We start from the raw sequence: 21099 nt of genomic DNA on the forward strand, positions 1-21099 counted from the left end.
AGGAACTCCTATCACAAAGGTTACAAAAAAACAAACAAACCCGCCCCACACACAAACAAAAAAAACAGATATAATCCAATGTCTAAAATTCCAAAGACAAAAATGATTCAAATTATGACAATAAATTTTTGAAACAATTTTAGAGAAGACAAAAAGGAGGAAAACCTTCACCAAAAAATAGCAGTAAATCTTCAAAGAGTTGAAATGAGCTGTTTTTAAAAGGACATACATGAAATTAGGAGGAAAAAACAACCAAAGACAAATGTAAAAAAGTGACAAGAGTCTTTCAAGAGTTCCCAGATAACCACTGATTTAAGAGATTATGTACTAAATTTGAGAGCAGATAAAGAAAAAGCATACAAACAATAAGGAGGAAATCTAAAAAACTAAAAGTACACACAGAAAAATGTTAAATCACTAAATGTTATCTTTTTTTTTTTAAGATTTTATTTATTTGACAGACAGAGATCACAAGTAAGTGGAGGAAGGCAGAGAGGAGGAAGCAGGCTCCCCACTGAGCAGAGATCCTGATGCAGGGCTCAATCCCAGGACCCTGAGATCATGACCTGAGCAGAAGGCAGAGGCTTTAACGTACTGAGCCACCCAGGTGCCCCCACTAAATGTTATCTTAACTATAAGACCAGGAAGCGAGAATAGTCCACTGCTTATTCACAGTATACACAGCACAAAACAGACACAGTCTTAGGGAAAACTCCAGTCTCTTTTCTTGTTTTCTCCACCCAGAAACATTTTCAGTTGCACAGGACAGATAAAATTAAGAAAGGAGAACTAAGCACCAATTCGCTGAAGGAATTCTTTCACTGCAGTGTAATTGCATAAACATTAACAAGAATCACGCCCAAATCTAAAGGAGGAAATAGGCTCCAAAGAAGGTAAGGTGCACAGATAGAAACAGCTGGAAATGTACCCCTCACAACTCCACCAGTTCATACACAGGTAAGCTCATGTATTCCAGACCTTAAAACTAGAGTTTGATTATTTTGATCAAAGCAAGAAAAGCTAACATCTCACTAATTTAGAGTTATACCAAAATGTTGTCTGTTAACTAATTTTTGCTTGCCTTCTCATGAACGCAAAACTATACTTTTAACCACAAACATTTGTCCAATCTTCCATTGTATTATAGAAACTGGACAAGTTCCCTAAGTAGTACAAATCTAAAGAAAACAGGAGCCCCTGGGTGGCTCAATCTGCCTTCAGCTCAGGTAATGACACTAGAGGTCTGGGATGGAGTCCACATCAGGCCCCTGCTCAGCCAACAGTTGGCTTCTCCCTTTCTCTCTCCCTCAGCCTCTCCCCCTGCTCATGCTCACTCTCTCTCTAATAAATAAACCTTAAAAATAAATACATAAAGATAGATCTAAAGAAACAGGTATAATAATCCCAACCTAATAACCCCTTTATTTAGATTAAACACAAGTTACCTTTACATATGGATTATTCTGAAGCAGAAACGCGGGAACTTGCAGTGTAAGGTATTCATTTTCCCTCCAGTTTAACATAAAAGCAACACACTCCTCAGCAATCACCTGACGAAGAGGAATATCTAAAAAGCCAAAAGAAAATAGTTGGAATTACCACATAACATTAAAATGAGAACAAAGCAAACATGTACTAAGATTTCACTTGAACAAATTAAAAACAACAGTTACAGGTGAAAAAATAGAAAAATTCCAACATTTTACATTTTTCCCTAGAAAACTAAGGTTTCCCAATAACAAACAGACTGCATGGTCCCCACTACTAATCAACACAACCATCTACTAGGAATACGTTACATGGCCAATACCCTGAGAAAGTCCACAGTACCTGTCCTCTAGAAATTTGTAATTCAAACAAGCAGAGAATAAACACACAAAGTACAATGGTACCACATAAACTTTTAGCAAACTTAGAGCACAGAAAGAACTAAAACATAATAAAATTGTAATAAATCTAAGTAAATATACCATTTAAAATATTTTTTCAGATTAAAATGTAATAAATACTCCTCAGAAATAAGACTTTCACTTTCAAAAAATATTTACTGCACCAAAACCAATTTTAAATAAAAAGTGATTGGGGGGGGGGAAATCACCCAGAATTCAATTGTTTTGGACCCCCCCCAAAAAAACTGTTTTGCACATAATTTCCTTTGAGATTAAATATACCTTAACTATTTAAATATGCTGCAAATTTTCATAGCTCAAAGTATAGAATATTCAGGGTTTTTTTAAAAGATTTTTATGTATTTATTTGACAGAGAGCGAAAAGCACAAGTAGGCAGAGAGGCAGAAAAAAGGAAAAGGAGAAGCAGGCTCCCAGTTGAGCAGAGAGCCAGATGTGAGGCTGAGCCACCCAGGTGCTCCAATATTCAGGTTTTAATGTACTTCAGCAAAAAGAAAAATCCCAAAGAATACTAAATAACAATGTTAACTTAAAATAGGGAGAGCTATTAAACTTCTTGAGTACTGTATTAATAGTGTAGTCTTTCTAGAAAAGACTGTGGCTATTAGTTTATATCTCCCTTTACCGAAAAAAGGATTTGACAGGACAAAGAGAGTCATAGGAACACAGCAAAATATACATTATTTGCAACATCGTCAAGAAAGAACAAAGACAGAAGTGAAATTAGTATCCCCAATGCATGCATGTCACTGAGTTCTTTACGTTTTGCTAAAGGCAGATCACACAGCATCTGGCTCCAAGGTTTCCTTTATTCACCCAGCACTCCCCAATAATAATAGAGCAATGGTTCTTAAAGATAAATCAGAATCTAGGGAGAATCCTGATACAGCCTGAAAAGCAATGATTTGGAGATTAAACTTCCCTTTGAGCATCTGCAATGCAATTAATCATTATTTCTAAATGTAGAGTCCTATGATATAACAGGCACCCAGGGCAGACCTAAAATTCAATTTTGTTGAAATCCTAGGAACATAACAAAAACACGTCTTAACAGAAAGTAAGCTAATACAAAGGTATTAAAATTGGGAAATTTCTGCTTTAGCTGGTGGGATTGAGCCTTTGCTGGGCTCTGCACTGGGTGTGGAGCCTGCTTTTCTCTTTCTTCCTCTCTCTACGCTCCCCACTCTCCCAAATGAATAAATCTTAAAAAAGAAAAAAAGAGGGAGGACTATGTAACAGATGTCACCTTTCGTGTGCACCCCTCCCCCTGCTGTCACCCATGGAGAGACCATCCTACCCACCCCGACTCTCACAGTGGCAGTGGGGTGCACAACTGTCAAAGAATCAGAGCCAGGTGTCTGCTGAACTCAGGGACCTTAGTCTGTAACTGAGGCTTAAAGCAAGGCACCAAGCCTATGCCTGTTTCTCCTAACAATACATGACATCCTTGCAGTTCCATTTTAAACACTAAATGTAACACCAACTATGGGACAAGCAGCTGAACATCCAGCAAGGTAAGAATTTATATAAATTACATGCAGTGCTAGGAGTCTTGGATCAAAAACAAACAAACAAAAAAGTGATGTGGGGCGCCTGGGTGGCTCAGGTCATGGTCCCGGGATCCTGGGATCGGTCCCGCATCGGCCTCTCTGCTCAGCGGGGAGCCTGCTTCCTCCTCTCTCTCTGCCTGCCTCTCTGTCTACTTGTGATCTCTGTCAAATAAATAAAATCTTAAAAAAAAAGTGATGTGAATTCCAAACTACTTAAAGGTCAAAAAGGTAGTATAAAGTGACCTGTGCTTATTTAAAGGCATTCCCATCTATTTCAAAGAGTGAGAAAAGAGGCTTAGCCAGGACTGATGGATTCAAATCACTGTTCAGTCTCTTACTACATGACTTTGGCCAAATTCGTTCATCTCTCTGGACCTGTTTCCTGATTTATGAACAGGAATAATTCAAGTACCTACTTCACCGAGCTGCCAGAAGGACTAAATGAGTTCTGCACCTAAAGCTGCTCCAACAACATCTGACATGCAGTTAACACTCAACAAATGTTAAAATTAAAAATTTAAAAATTCCTTTTACTTTACATTTTAGAGAAATTATACATAAAAAACCAAACTTCCACCTTTAAAAAGAAAACACACACAGTAGCATGTGTCAGCTGATAGTGCCAATATATTACTGGATCCATTTTTTAAGACATTAAAGGGCACTAATGCATTAAAGCTCAAAGGTACTCTATCAGCAAAGTGCTAAAAAGTTGTAGTATCTGCTAGAAATCAGAATGTAGTAACAAATTCACCCAAAAGCCCCAGAGGGCCAGAAGCCATTTCTGGTTTTGCGCATTACCAGCACCTTCCTTTATACTTCACTTTTATAGCTTTAATGTGTACCATATGATTTAATTGCTCTAAATTATCACTTAAACATGTAAAATTGCTTTAACTAAGCAAGATTTACATACAACAGAGATCATTTATATATCTAAGCTCCTTATCATAACATATTTACACTTATAACTGGACACAGAAGGTCTGTTCCTAAAGTGACAAGTGAGTTCCTAACCCCCTGGCAACGATTTTCATAATTTCTATGATGATAATGAGGAATTAAATGTTCAACCTATACTTACAAGGACATTTTAATTCTTTGTTAACAGAATATCTTAACATTGCAATATAGTTTTATAGTGTGCTGAACAGTGTTCCCTCAAAATTCATTTCCATCTGAGACCTGAGTTTCCTCGCTTGGACAACAGGGTCTTCACAGATATACTTAGTTCAGATGAGATCACACAGATTAGGACACACCCTAAACCCAATGACTGGTGCCTTTATAAGGGGACACACACGTGGGAAAGCCATGTAACAAAGGAGGCAGAGACTGCGCTGTGAAGCTACAGGCTAAGGAATGCCAGAGATTGCTGGCAGCCACCTGAAGCTAGAAAAAGCCAAGGAGAGATTCTTTCCCAGAGCCTTCAGAGGGAGCACAGCCTCGCAGACACCTTGATTTCAGATATCTCGTCTCCAAAAATGTAGAGAATAAATTTCTGCAGTTTTAAATCATCTAACTTATTATACTTTGTTATGGTAATCCTAGGAAATGAATAGTTTCCTCCATTATCTCTGATGCTCTCAAGAGAACTCCACATCTGAATTCTGTTTTAGGAGAGCAGTAACTTTTTGAAGAATGGCAAAAAGCCAAGCAAGTGTTTAAGGTTCTTCCCTACGATTAGTTGAGCACTGCATTTCTGAAACTTGACTTTGTGAACATCTTACCAGGAAGCCTCATTTCCAGATATCCCCGCACCCTACTAATAAGATCAGAAGGAGGCCTCTCTCCTGACTGCCCGGTTCCAGCTTCATGTGTATGAATATCCAAAAGCAGCATCTCATTCAGCATGACCTGACGAAGTTTTGGTGAGAACTCTGTTACCAACTCCAAACAAGCAGCAAACAGCTGTTTGGCATGGGAAAAGTCCTACAGAAAGAAATAGCAGATCACTGGATTACTTTTCCTCCGGAATAAAAAAAGTTGTGCATTTTTTCTAAGTACAGAGCAAAGAGAAGAACTAATTTAGATGGTTAACAACAGTTGTCTCAGACAGTGAGGCTAGAGTATCTTTTTATCATCTGTGTCACTGATTTATTCCAATACTTACTTCTTTTAAAAAATCCAATTTACAGTATACACGTTTAAAAAGCCAATAAACAGTATAAAAACATGCTATAGAAAACAAGTTTTAGGGCGCCTGGGTGGCTCAGTGGGTTAAGCCGCTGCCTTCGGCTCAGGTCATGATCTCAGGGTCCTGGGATCGAGGCCCACATCGGGCTCTCTGCTCAGCAGGGAGCCTGCTTCCTCCTCTCTCTCTGCCTGCCTCTCTGCCTGCTTGTGATCTCGCTCTGTCAAATAAATAAATAAAATCTTAAAAAAAAAAAAAAAAAAAAAGAAAACAAGTTTTACATAAACTATAAAACAAAAAATTTTTTACATAATTTATATACATATCCTATACATATACTTTATATACATAAGCTATACATGTTATATACACACACATAAATTATACATGTCACATACTTATATGTATATAGAGAATGCATACACTTTCTATGACAAGTACCCTACTACACACCTAGATTATTCAGAATTGGATCTTACACTCTTCAGTAAGGTTTTACATTCCACAATCTTTGCATACGAGCTTACTAGTTCATATAATTGGCTAATAAATAAATTCACTAAGTCCAACCCTTTTCTTTACATATCTACTTCTAATTTTTTCAAAGAGTAGTCTTCATTCATTCTTTCTCTCTCTCCTCCCACGTGCCTCCTTGACTCCTACAATCTGGCTCCTACCCCCATCACAATGAAAAAACAGTTCTTACTAAACAAAGATACTCTAATTGTGCAAACTACTCAACACTTTTTAGTTATCTTACAGGACTTAAGGACTGCATCCAATGCTGCCCACTCCCTTGTTCTTTTTTTTTTTTTTTAAGATTTTATTGATTCATTTGACAGACAGAGATCACAAGTAGGCAGACAGGCAGGCAGAGAGAGGAGGAAGCAGGCTCCCTGCTGAGCAGAGAGCCTAATGTGGGGCTCGATCCCAGGACCCTGGGATCATGACCTGAGCCAAAGGCAGAGGCTTAACCCACTGAGCCACCCAGGTGCCCCTCCCGTGTTCTTGATAGTCTGTCTCTTCACTTGGCTATTAGGACTCCACCTCTGTTTGGTCCTCATATCCATCATGCCACTGTTTCTTGGACCCAATGTTGTATCCCCTCAATTCTGTATATTCTCCCTGGGTCATCTCTCAGGCCTACCAAATCTCTATCTGTAGCCCAGACCATTCCCCAAGCTTTAGACTGTTTCTCATTGCAGGCCCAAATTAACCATTGTAAAAATGAATAATCAATCCTTCAAAAATGTTCTTCTGCATATTCACTTGCTGGCATCCAAAGCAGAAAGCTAAGCACTGCTCCCCATTCTTTTCTCCCTCTTGCCTTCCATAGCACATCAGTAAGCAATCAATTCTAGATTTTTTTTTTTTTTTGACAGAGAGAGATCACAAGTAGAGAGGCAGGCAGAGAGAGGGAGAAGCAGGCTCCCCACTAAGCAGAGAGCCCGATGTGGGGCTCGATCCCAGGACCCCGAGACCACGACCTGAGCTGAAGGCAGAGGCTTTAACCCACTGAGCCACCTAGGTGCCCTTCAATTCTAGATTTTACCTCCTAAATGTTTCCCTCTGTTCTCTTTTATCCTTTCTAACACTTGTGCCACTTACTAGCTGAGTGACATTAATTTAATACCTTTGACTCTGATTTCTCACCTATAAAACTGAAATAACACCTTCTACACTGTGTGTGTGTAATAAGTGAAAGAATAAATATATATGAAAACTGCATTAGAGTCTCTCCATGCCCAATTAATGTTACTTACTTTAGGGATGGAAAGAGAAAAGCTGCCAATGACATGCCCCCTATTATAAACTTGTCAATAGCTCCACAATTATCTAGAGCTGTATGGTCCAATATGGTAGTCACTAGCTGTACATGTCTACTGACCACGTGGATTGTGACCAGTCCAAATTAGGAAGTGTCTTGAGTGTAAAATACTAGATTTTGAGTGAAAACCTAGCACACACATTAAAAGAGACAAAGACATAAATAAATTGGAGACCCAAATAATTGAAGACATATACTAAGTTCATAATTAAAGGACATAATATTGCCATCAATTTTTAGGTCAGACCCTGAATATAAAGCACATTCTTAATCAGTAGTTGATGTACGCTTTTACTCACCTTAACAGTACTGCAGTGCAAACCTTTGGCCATGAGAATATAAACCAAATCTCTTGTTAAATTGTCTTTAATTCCCAGGATAACCCCACTATACACGGAAGGCACTTCCCACTAGAAGAGATAAAAATAACATAAATACACATACACACACACAGGAAGGCAAATCTAGGGAAGAATCTTTCAATAATCTTTAATCATGTCTTTTTTTTTTTTTTCAAGAAAAAGTCTTTTAATTAAAGATGCTTGTCCAGTGGAAACTAATATAAAATTGTATGCTAACTAGAATTAAACTTCAGAAAATTTAAAAATAAAATGGGTATAGAGTGTGGTATACAGGATTTAAAGGCAAAACAATGCAATTATAAAAACTGAAGAACTGGTGATTAAAAATATTTTTTTTTAATTTCTTTTCAGCGTAACAGTATTCACTGTTTTTGCACTACACCCAGTGCTCCATGTGATACGTGCCCTCCCTATCTTTAATCATATTTTAAAGAGATTGGCAAGGGTCACTTCTGTAGTGAAAGGAAAATGACAGCCATAATGTAATACTAATCAAAATGAATATATTCACTATCACCCAGTAATAAATTAAATGGATTGGAACTTTCTAAATGATAATCTATAGACAAAAAGAAGAAAATAAAAGCTCTAGGCGTGTATCTATTAATTTATGTGATCCTCACCAAAATACTATTAAGTAGGTATTATTATCCTCATTTTACAGATAAGAAAAGCAAAACACAAAAATGTCAAATAACTTGCCCAAGATTGATTATACAGCTAGTAAGGATAGAGGCCAGGATTCAAACTCAGGCAGTCAGATCAGAACTCCCTCTTCACTATGCTACACTTCTTCATCTGTAAGAATGAGCACTAACAGAAACATCAACACTAATGAAGCCCAACACTAATGTTCAGAGAAATCTTTCATCTCACTGCACTTACATGTTCAAATCCCATAAAATATACATAAACTTCTGGCTGCTTTTTTACTACATTTCCAGCAGAGAAGTACGCAGTGAGTTAGAAGTACTGCCATACTACTTTTATTTCTCCTGTAACCTTTGTATCTTTAGCTACATTCCACTGAAATGGTGTTCTAAAAGTTATTTTCATGTGCACTTTGCATGCAGGAAAGCTTTTAAATAGGTAACTCAGAAACAGGTAAATCCATTGGCTGGACATTTTTAAATGAACATATAAAGCAAAAAATGTCCTATAAAGAAGTTTTCATAAATCAGTTTCAACCTTCAGGCTTTAGACTTCAAGAGGGTATTCATAAAAACAAAAATACTCGTAAGCACATAGCAAGAAGCAGCTACCTAATGCATAAAGAATATTCCTTATACAGGGACGCCTGGATGGCTCAGATGGTTAAGCCTTTGGCTCAGGTCATGATCCCAGCGTCCTGGGATAGAGTCCCACATCGGGCTCCTTGCTCAGCAGGAAGCCTGCTTCTCCCTCTGCCTCTGCCTCTCACTCTTTCTGCCTATGCTCACTCTCTCTGACCAAAAAAAAAAAAAAGAAAGACAGAAAGAACATTCCTTATACAGACACTTACAGCTTTATTTAAAGTATATAGAAATGTTATGACAATAAATAGGACATAAACTTATTTTTAGAAGTTATGGAGGGAGCCTCTTCCCCCACTAGTGCACATGCACTCTAACAAATAAAATTTTTTCTAAAATAAATAAATTACATCAGAAAAGAAGTGTGATTTTCTTATGTGTTCTTGACAAAGGGTTTCTAACCTTGTTAGACACTGTCCAGAACTGGCGCTCTGAAGTCATACCATGTAATTCAATTAAAATCTGTCGAATCCTCCAGGGATCCACTGACAGTATCAACTGATGCTCCAACTGACCAATGTTGACACTTGCTGAAGCTAAGAAAGAAGAGATTTCCATTTCAATAACGACTTAATTCAAAGAAATCCTTAATCCTACAAATGTAAGAATGATAATTCATTGAGAGAAATTGTATGTTTGTTAAGTATTATAAGTGAAAAACAGCTCTCATCTTCAGAACTCATTCATCATAAATTATATATTCTATCCTCATACAGAAAACCTAAGTTTGTATTAAGTCTGCATTTAATAAATAAATACAACGAAAATATAAACAAAGATAAAAATCAGTAACTGATTCAAAGAACTAGGTGGGATATATGGAAAAATTAACTTATGTAGACAGTCTCCTACTTTCAAACATAATGTGTTAACAAAGGCATGTGTAAATATATTTTTGTTTTAGTAAATACTAAAAATGTTGTTTTTAAAGGGAGAGTAAGAGAAGGTGGAGGCACTACCTTCCCAGAAAACCAAGAAGTTCATTAAAATCCCCAATTACAACTCGACATTCAGATATAGTCTTCATTAATCCATTCCCAGCATTTTAGGTCTTAATGTCATTTTCCTAGTAAGGTTCAAAGCAGCTACAATTTTGTTTTGTTAAATCAAGTGCATTATGTCTCACCTATATATTAAGCTCTAAATCTTATGTTTCTTAATAAGAGCATAGTATTTTCTACTTGTAGCCATAATATAAAAGCAAAAATGGAAGAAAATCATCAAATAAATAAGGCAAACATAGCAATGTTGCCAAAGAGGAATGCTTAGTCAGCAGATAGTATCACACAGCACTGCAGACTGAAACGCATGAGAACCTGTACTTTTTTTTTTTTTTTTTTTTTTAGTTTCAGGACCCTTTACCACTCCCCTCCCAGCTCTCATTTTTACCTCCAAGAACACAGCAGCAGCAGCAGAATCACTCTATTTTCCCAGCTAGAATCTTGTATGTAACTAGGCCTCAATCTCCATTAACCATAGACTCAGCAGAGTTCGGCACTTAATGCTTAGACAGAAATACGACTACAGAAGACTGGTAAATTTCTAATTAATTACTGACATAAGTATAAATTAAAACAAATAAGAGGGCATCCTCAAATACACTGAGGGGCAAATATAATAGAGGGGCAAAATGTGCCAACATTTTCGCTAGCAGACTAGAGAGCTAACCTGGGATATCATAAAATGAAGTTACAGGTTTAATGCACAGATTTACTCTAGGGGATCGCTTCCTCATCTGATCAACAAGTAGCTTTCGTTCTTCATCTTTCAACAATGTAATGAAAAGCTCATGTGAAGAAATCATGAAAACATACTGCAGATCTTCCAACCCCAGACACACATTCCTAGATCAGTAAAAATATTGTAAAACAAAAGAAGTTTATAATTTAGTTTGGGAAAAGCAATCATATTAACCAATCTTTACTCATAAACCATTTAACAAGCTACCACTTCATAAACTGTATAATTATATTTGAAATATATTTAAAAATATTTTTGGTCCTTACTTAAAATTGTGAAGTCAGTGTCAAAATATACAAAAGGAGTAACTAATATAAATCCTAAATTTTGTGTCACTACACAAATCTGAACTTAACTGGCTCTCAATGGACTGCCTGGCTATAAAACATGCAGGTTATATACAAAAAATAATGTTATTTTTCTCACAGGACTAACTTGAAAGTGAAGGAAAAAAAAAAGCACTTACTTTAGAAAAGCAGCCATGTTTCCTTTCAAAGAATCGGAAGCTTTTTCTAAATTTATTGATCTTGAACATACCTAGGAATTTGAGTAATTTTTATTTGAATATTGGCACTTTAAAAAACATACCCTACAGTTTGAAAAGTTTACATTTAAAAACAACAAAGTTCTCCTTCTTCAGACACTTATCAATCACAGATTTACCTAAGTAATTTAAAAAATGAGACTGTGAAATAAGACTCATTATGGGGAGAGAGAGTGGAATGTGATCATTTCAACAACTGCAGGTATTTATATGATATAAAAAATAACATACCTAGCATGGTATAAAGCTTTCCCAGAATGTATAAAGTACATTAACCAATTCTATGAGGTGATAAACTCTACAGTAGCTCCAGTCAGAAAAGTGAAAGATTAATCTGAAATAGCTGAATGATCAGTAACAGCTAAAGTATACAGAACCAATGATTAAGAAAATAACCAAGGTTTTAAAAATAAAGACTAAAATTAAGGAAAACGAATTGTGGAAATGTTAGTTATTACACATAAGAGTCTCATAATATTCTGAGTTTATTCATCAGATTTATTTATTTATTACTTACAATAAACCAAAACAACGCCATCAGTATAAAAGTCCCTAACTGATGGAAATTGTCAAATATTCCCTAATATGTTAACAAAAAAACAGAATGTTCACAGCAGCATTACTAAAAGCCAAGAACTCATAATAGCCAAGAAACCTAAAGTCCATCAACTAATGGAGACATAAAATGAACAATGAAAAATGTATCCCTTCTATGGGTATTATTCAGCCACAAAAACTAATGAAGCACTGATACATGCTACAATATGGATGAACCTTGAAAACATTTAGTAAAGAAGTCGGTTTAAAAAAAAAAAAGAAAGAGGGCACCTGCGTGGCTCAGTGGGTTAAGCCGCTGCCTTCGGCTCAGGTCATGATCTCAGGGTCCTGGGATCGAGTTCCGCATAAGGCTCTCTGCTCAGCAGGGAGCCTGCTTCCTCCTCTCTCTCTCTCTCTCTCTCTGTGTCTGCCTCTCTGCCTACTTGTGATCTCTCTCTGTCAAATAAATAAATAAAATCTTTTAAAAAAAAAAAAAAGAAAGAAAGAAAAGAAAGGGCCACAAAGGGGCGCCTGGGTGGGTCAGTAGGTTTTGTTATGACTCTTGGTTTTGGCTCAGGTCATGACCCAGGGTGCTGGATTAGGGCCCTGTATTGGGCTCTGCACTCAGTGTGGAGTCTGCTTGGGATTTTCTCACTCCCTCTGCCCCCCCCACTCACACTCATACACTCTCCCTCTAAAATGAGTAAAATCTTTAAAAAAAAGGGGGGGCATATGATTTCCTTTTATATGAAAGGCTCAGAATAGGCAAATCCAGAGATATAATTAGATTAGTAGTTGCCTGGGGCAAAGGCCACTGAGGGAATATAAGGGATGACTACTAACAGATACGGAGTTTCGTTGTGAGGTAGAAGAGGGAGGATGAAAAGTTCTGAAACTGAGGTGGTAAGTTGCGCAATCTATGAACATACTTTAAAAAAAAAATCACTGGATTGTAGTTTTTAAATGGGTGAACAGTAGGATACGTGATTGTACCTCAATAAGGCTGTTATTAAAAGGGGGGCAAAAGGGAGCACCTCAGTGGCGCAGTTGGTTAAACGTCCAAGACTCTTCATTTAGGTTCAGGTCATGATCTCAGGATTGGGAGACTGAGCCCCACTTCAGGCTCCAGGCTGGGTGTGGAGCCGCCTTATGATTCTCTCCCACCTCTCTCCCTCCCTCTTTAAAAAAGGAAAAAAATAGTAATTTTTCAAGTACCATGTTCAGAAATAGCCTTGTAAAAGAACTATGCTCAGATGAATAGATTATCAGCATATAGCACATCTGAACATCTTGATGTACAAAATACATAGCAATAACTTTGCTCCACACTATAAATACTAATGATTTTATTATAAGTAATACCTGAAAATGCTTTCACAATAGCTTATTCATACATAGTGATACATTGTACACCTATCAAGAAACTTAGGGAATGGGTGTTAACTTCTGATAAGCAATATAACAAATGTGTTAATTAAGCTCAGTTCTTAAAACATGAAATGGGGGCATCTCTATAAATGCTGTAAACATTTTATTTTCTTTAAAGATTTTATTTATTTATTTATTTATTTGACAGCAAGCGAGCCCAAGCAGAGGGGTGGGGGGTGCATGTTGAGGGCAGGGGTAGTGGGAGAAGCAGACTCCCCGGATGAGCAGGAACCCAATATGGGGCTCAATCCCAAGACTCCGAGATCATGACCTGAGCCAAGCGCAGACATTTAACCATATGGGCCACCCATTTTAAAAATATAATAAATTTAAAAATGTAGGTGAAGTGGGGGCACCTGGGTGGCTCAGCTGGTTAAATTTCTGACTCTTGGTCACAGGCTCAGATCTTGATCTCAGGGTTTGAGTTCAAGCCCTGCACTGGGTCCACACTGGGCATGGAGCCTTCCTAAAAAAATTTCAGGTTAAGTGGATAAACTCTTTAAAAAAAAAAAATAACTTCTTAAAGATAATCAGGAAAAATACACTAACTCTATATCCACTGATGAAACTGAAGCAATGCCAGAAATCTTTCCTCACACAAAAAATCTCCAGGTCCAAATATTTCATTGGTAAATGCTACCAAACACTTAAAGAAGCAATGAGTTTATTTTTAGAAGAACTTTTCCAGGCAAGGGAAAAAGATCCCTCCATTTATTTATGAGGTATGTATGACCTTGGTACCAAAATCAAAGGAAGGACATGAAAAAAACAAAAAAACAGCTATATCAACCTCATACACAAATTTAAAACACCTTAAAATATCACAAACTAAATCCTGCAATATGTTTTAAAAAGTGAACATATACCTAAAACTAATATGCTACATGTCAATTATATCTCAATTTTTTTTAAAGATTTTATTTATTTATTTGACAGAGAGATCACAAGTAGGCATAGCGGCAGGCAGAGAGAGAGGGAATCAACCTCCCTGCTAAGCAGAGAGCCCGATGCGGGGCTCGATCCCAGGACCCTAAGATCATGACCTGAGCCGAAGGCAGCGGCTTAATCCACTGGGTCACCCAGGTGCCCCAATATATCTCAATTTTTTAAAAAGTCATGATTTAGCTGAGTTTACTACAAGCAAGCCAAGGTAATTTAACCCTTAAAATTAACATATTCCTGCAGCTACCACAGAAGACAAGATAGAGATTCCTCAAAAAATTAAAAATTGAACTACCATGTAATTCAGTAATTGCACTACTGGGTATTTACTCCAAAAACACAAAAACACTAAATTCAAAAGGATAGATAAACCCCATGTTTACTTAAGCATTATTTACAACAGCCAAACTAAGGAAGCAGCTTAAACGTCCTATGATAGATGAATGGATAAGATGTGTATAGATACAACAGAATATTGCTCAGCCATAAAAAAGAACAAAATCTTGCCATTTGTAACAATGTAGATGGAATGGGAGTATAAAGCTAAGCTTCAGAGAAAGATAAATAGCATATGATTTCACTTATATGTGGAGTTTAAGAAACAAATGAAAAAAGAGAGGCAAACCAAAACAGACTCTTACCTACAGAGAATATCTACCAGAGGGGAGGTGGGTGGGAAGACAGATGAAAAAGGTGGGAGGGATTAAGAGTACATTTATCTTGATGAGCAATGAATAATACATGGAATTGTTGTATTACTAAATTGTACACCTGAAACGAATATAAATAACACTGTATGTTAACTAGAATTAAAATTTTTTAAAAATTAAAAATTTGGGGTGCCTGGGTGGCTCAGAGTGGTTAAGTGTCTGCCTTTGGCTCAGGTCATGATCTCAGGGTCCTGGGACAGACAAAGATGACACAAAGAAATGGAAAGAAATGTTCATGGATCAGAAAAATAAGTACTATTGAAATGTTTATACTACCCAAAGCAATCTACGCATTTACTGCAATTCCTATCATGATACCAACAGCATTTTTCACACAACTAGAACAAACAATCCTAAGATTTGTATGGAATCACACACACACACACACACACACACACACACAACCCTGAAAAGCCAAAGTAGTCTTAAAAAAAGAAAAGCAGGGCGCCTGGGTGGCTCAGTGGATTAAGCCACTACCTTCGGCTCAGGTCATGATCTCAGGGTCCTGGGATCGAGTCCCGCATCGAGCTCTCTGCTCAGCAGGGAGCCTGCTTCCCTTCCTTTCTCTCTGCCTGCCTCTCTGCCTACTTGTGATCTCTCTCTGTCAAATAAATAAATAAAATCTTTAAAAAAAAAAAAAAAGAAAAGAAAAGAAAAGCATCACAATTCTAGATTTCAACTTCTATTACAAAGCTATCGTAACCAGGGCCCCTGGGTGGCTCAGTCATTAAGCGGCTGCCTTCAGCTCAGGTCATGATCCCAGGGCATGATCGAGCCCCGCAGCGGGGTTCTCTGTTCAGTAGGAAGCCTACTTCTTTCCTCTTCCACTCACCCTGCTTGTGCTCCCTCTCTCACCCTCTCTGTCAAATAAAATCTCAAAACAAACAAACAAACAAAAAACACAAAGATACAGTAATCAGGGGCGCCTGGGTGGCTCAGTGGGTTAAAGCCTCTGCCTTCGGCTCAGGTCATGATCCCAGGGTCCTGGGATGGAGCCCTGCATCAGGCTTTCTGCTCAGCAGGGAGCCTGCTTCCCCCTCTCTCTCTGCCTGCCTCTCTGCCTACTTGTGCTGTCAAATAAATAAATAAAATCTTTAAAAAAAAAAAAAAAAAAAGCGGGACGCCTGGGTGGCTCAGTTGGTTAAGCAGCTGCCTTCGGCTCAGGTCATGATCTCAGCGTCCTGGGATCGAGTCCCACATCGGGCTCCTTGCTCGGCAGGGAGCCTGCTTCTCCCTCTGCCTCTGCCTGCCTCTCTGTCTGACTGTGCTCGCTCTCTCTCCCTCTCTCTCTGACAAATAAATAAATAAAATCTTAAAAAAAAAAAAAAGCTACAGTAATCAAAACAGTATGGTATTGGCACAAAAATAGACACATATTAACGGAACAGAACAGAAAGCCTAGAAATTAACCTATAATTATATGGTCAATTAATATTTGGCAAAGCAGGAAAATAATGGAGAAAAAGACAATCCTTTCAACAAATGGTGCTGGAAAAACTGGAGAGCAACATGCGAAAAATGAAAGTAGACCACTGCTGTATACCACATATAAAAATTAACTCAAAATGGACAAAGACTTGAATAATGGACCTGAAACTGTAAAACTAGGAGAAAACATAGGCGGTAAGCTCCTTGACCTCAGTCTTAATGATTTTTTTTTTTTTTGGAGTGGACTCCAAAGGCAAGGGTAACAAAAAACAAATTGTGCCTACATCTGCTTCTGCATAGCAAAGAAAGCCATCAACAAGATGAAAAGATAGAAAATAGTTACAAACAATATATTAAGCAGCTAACATCTTACAGCAACAAAAAAGTCAACTATAAATGCATACGACTTAGAAAAAAAAATCTGTTAAACATATTCTTTAATGAAGGAAAAGAAATACATTTTGTATGATTTCATTTCTATAAAGTTTGAAAAAGGCAAATTAAAGAATATTCTCTAGGGTACATATAAAGGTGACATAACTATAAATAAAAGAAAAAAAATTATCACAAAAGGCAGGATAGTGGTTCCTCAAGGGGAGACGGAGAGGGTTTGGTAAGGGGCATAAAAAGGACTTCTACGGGCACCTGGGTGGCTCAGCCATTAAACGTCTGCCTTTAGCTCAGGTCATGATCCCAGGATCGTGGGATCAAGCCCCAAGCCCCAAGCCCCACATCGGGCTCCCTGCTCAGCAGGAAGACTGCTCTCCCTTTCCATTCCCCCTGCCTGTGTTCCCTCTCTCACAGTCTCTCTGTTAAACAGATAAACAAAATCTTTTAAAAAAATAAAAATAAAAAGGACTTCTAGAGTGTTGGCAATGTTGTATTTTTGGAACTAAGCTGGTATTAACTGTGCTTTCTATATTTTTCTCAATGTCTGTTATATTAAGACAGTTAAGGAGGTAGAAAGATCCAACAAAAACACAAATTCTGGAGCTCACAGAAGAGGTTAAAGTTATGATTTGGGAATTTTTAGTCAAAATGTGACTGAAGCTTTAAATAAGAATTCAAAAATGGTATGAAATAACTGAGCCAAAACCAAAACTACTGTAAACAGAAACACTAAAGGGAGAGCAAAAGAGACGTCAAGAAACGACCAAGGACAACTTGGTACTGAGGAATCAGCAAAGAGTTCTGGCAGAAGACAAGGACGGAGAGCACCGTCTGTCAGGAGTATCCAACACTGGCAAGTCAGATGAAGAGAGAAAAGAGGGCACTGGATTTGACAACTAAGAGGTCATTGGTTAAGTTTATAGCAAAATTACAAATCAAAAAGGGAAAAAGTGTCTTACCTCAAGAAGAAAGTCTATTTTCTCTTTATTAGGTCTAAGAAATAGCTGGTTAAATTGAACACTAATCGCTCTACCTTCCAATATATCACGGACTGTGTTACAGGCACAGACTTTAAAACAGATTTCATCTAGAGCTTCATTTCTGTAGAATACAAAAGTAGATCCACTAATACATTCTTTTTAATAAAAGGTATATATTACAAAACCAAACTGACAAGAATGAGTTATTTATCCTTGAGAGGTAAGATTTTAGGTTATTCAGGCACATGTCAAGGGTGGGGATAGAGCAGAACAGAAAAGTTTTAAATCTGTCAAGGGATGATTTAGTTACAGTTTAGTAACAGAACCAAATTCTGCTAATTTTTTCCAAGTGCTTTTAAAATGGATTAGATGAACATTAAAGTGGCTCCTCTGACTGTGTTAGTTTCCCATTTACTAATAAAGGTGAAACTACTGTCACAGTCTTATAGGTAATTTGGAGGTTATTTTTGATAAACCCAAAATGCACTTACTCTTTTATCCAAAAATAAGAAAGTAATTCTTCAATTTACTTACTTACCCCTGTTGAGCTTTCTGGAAGAGTTCCCTCAGTACTGACTGCCGGAACTGGATAGGTAAACTGAAGGTTAAATTATCTTCAATGAAAATCTTTACTACATCCTAGAACACAGACATAAAATTGCATCCAGTTCAAAAATCCTAGCAAAGCTTCTTTAACAGTCTTTCCAAAAAGAAAAAAGAGTCTTTCTATAATGGAAAATATATATTGAAGAAAATCATGAAACTAGGAAAGAAAATCATCTTACTAGGAAAATCTTTTCTAAAACTTTAAAATTAGATTGAGGATAAAAACAGCCACCCACCACTCCCTAAACCCTGCCCTTTCAAACTGAAGATAATGAGCCAAAAATAAGATGTAAAGGAAGAATCAATCAATCAAAAGCAACCCAGGTACATTATTAGAAGTTGTAAAAATTCAGGGTGCTGGGTGACTCAAGTCATGATCCTGGGGTCCTGGGATCAAGCCCTGCTCAGTGGGGAGTCTGTTTCTCCCTCTCCCTCTGTGCTCACTCACTTTCTCCCTCAAATACTCATCTACTTTAAACATAGGTTCATACAACAAACTTTTAAAAATATTAAAACCGTTAAAATAACTGAGCTGGAAAAAGCACACAAAGAAACAATTACAATAAATTTAAATGGTTTAAAATATAGTCATTGATGAATTACAGAAAATACCTATATCACTCCATACAGACTTTGTATCAGCTCTTAATCAAGCAATTGAAGAGAAGGAGAAAGGAGTGATATCAAGCAATTTAAGAGAAGGGTTGAAAGGAGTGGTAACACATGGAGATAGGGAAGAGGATTTCTGGAAACATTTAAATCTAATCAACTGTCACCATCAAAAAAGTAGTGACCAAGGTGGTTTCACAACTAGGGAGCAAGCACTGTCCATAGCAAAACATGAACAGTGTAGGCCTACACACAGGCAAGACAGACTTTTCCCACATGCAAGAAGACACATTTGTTATAGCTGTTCAATAACTACATTCATTCATTCATTCATTCACTCATTGGGGGTAGGGTGGGGAGAGGGAGAGAGAGAATCCCAAGTAGGCTCACTTAAGCTCACTCCCAGGGCAGTCGAAACACGGAACAGCAGCTCAGATCCCACCAGCCCAGGGTCATGACCTGAGCGGAAATCAGAAGTTGGACTTAACTGAGCTTAAGTGAGCCACCCAGGCACCATCAAGTAACCACAAGATCAGCACAAAAACTACAGAGTTTATATAAATAGGACCCTATTTTTAAAACCAGACTAAAGGGCGCCTGGGTGGCTCAGTGGGTTAAGCCGCTGCCTTTGGCTCAGGTCATGATCTCAGGATCCTGGGATCGAGTCCCGCATCGGGCTCTCTGCTCAGCGGGGAGCCTGCTTCCCCTCCTCTTTCTGCCTGCCTCTCTGCCTACTTGTGATCTCTCTCTGTCAAATAAATAAATAAAATCTTTTAATAAATAAATAAATAAATAAATAAAACCAGGCTAAATATGATTTCTATGATACTCCTGTATACATAACTGAAATGATAAATTTCAGAGTTGTAATAAAATTGTGATTTTCTTCTTCCCAGCTACTCATTACAATACCTTCTGATTTATAAATGTTGGCTTTTCATTATATTCAGTTAATATTTGCCTATCCATGAGAAATATTTCTAAGGTCTGTTTACAAAGGTTTACCACCCCAGAGTTTCCTAAGATTCTGAATCTTACTGCAACTGATTTCCACCCTCTTTATAGAGCCTGTACTAGGGATATATAACTAAAAGATGTCTATATAAATCCATCTGTATCTAATCTGTCTTTAAGAAAGTTTAGTTTTCTTCCCCAAGGCAAAGCAGCATTTAAAAAGGGGGCAGAGGTGGGGGAGGAAGTACTATCCCTACTCTTATTTTCTGTGGGGGGAAAAAATCAATTCTATTTTAGAGTGAACTAAAAAGCTTGGCTAAGGGGCACCTGGGTAGCTCAGTTGGTTAAGCATCTGCCTTTGGCTCAGGATCCCAGCGTCCTGGGATCGAAGGTCTCATCAGGATCCTTGCTCAGTAGTGGGCCTGCTTCTCCCTCTCTCCTTTGCTTGTGCTCTATCTCTCATTCTCTCTCAAATAAATAAAATCTTTTTTAAAAAATTAATTTCATTTAAAAATAAATAAAAAGATCAGTTAAAGGCCTATTTGTAGAGACAAAACTAAAGATATGCTATAGCTTTGTCATTTCATGACTCCAGCTTTGAGCTAACATGAAGGCACTATTCATTTTCTAAAAAGAAAGCTTTCCAATAAAGATTTTAAAACTACAAATGCTAATTCCCAGTGGTTTTCATTATAAAACTAAAAATATATACCCAAAGGAAGCAATAAAAATCTCAAGACTAATTTAAGCCCTTTGCATGGGTAAAACTGAGGTAACAACCACACTCGTTGGTAAAGCAAGCTGTGTAAGAGACCATCCAAAACTACCAACACCACTTTGGTCACTTTCTTCTTCAGTCTTAATATCTGCAGTGACTAACAAGGCTGGGCTATAAGGCCATACTTTTTTTTTTTTTTTTTTAAAGATTTTATTTATTTATTTGACAGAGATCACAAGTAGGCAGAGAGGCAGGCTGAAAGAGAGAGAGGAAGAAGCAGGCTCCCTGCAGAGCAGAGAGCCCAATGTGGGACTCGATCCCAGAACCCTGGGATCATGACCTGAGCCGAAGGCAGCAGCTTAACCCACTGAGCCACCCAGGTGCCCCTATAAGGCCATACTTTTAAGTCAGACACAAGACTTAAGGGTCCACAAAACTA

The 21099-nt window shown here is 37.6% G+C and overlaps 1 protein-coding gene across 1 annotated transcript in view; it reads right to left on the bottom strand.

Annotated features, from left to right (window-relative positions):
- Positions 1–21099, bottom strand: part of INTS8 (integrator complex subunit 8) — a 49050-nt gene that overhangs the window by 17357 nt on the left and 10594 nt on the right. The window contains exons 9-16 of the mRNA XM_044245273.1: positions 18312–18412; positions 17753–17894; positions 11281–11351; positions 10743–10918; positions 9477–9610; positions 7720–7830; positions 5189–5390; positions 1446–1567 (exon numbers count right to left, since the gene is read on the bottom strand). Coding sequence (XP_044101208.1) covers positions 1446–1567; positions 5189–5390; positions 7720–7830; positions 9477–9610; positions 10743–10918; positions 11281–11351; positions 17753–17894; positions 18312–18412 — 1059 coding nt within the window. The remainder of the gene's footprint in view (positions 1–1445; positions 1568–5188; positions 5391–7719; positions 7831–9476; positions 9611–10742; positions 10919–11280; positions 11352–17752; positions 17895–18311; positions 18413–21099) is intronic.

Source organism: Neovison vison, chromosome 4 (genome assembly GCF_020171115.1).
Source record: "Neovison vison isolate M4711 chromosome 4, ASM_NN_V1, whole genome shotgun sequence".
Taxonomy (NCBI): Eukaryota; Metazoa; Chordata; class Mammalia; order Carnivora; family Mustelidae; genus Neogale; species Neogale vison.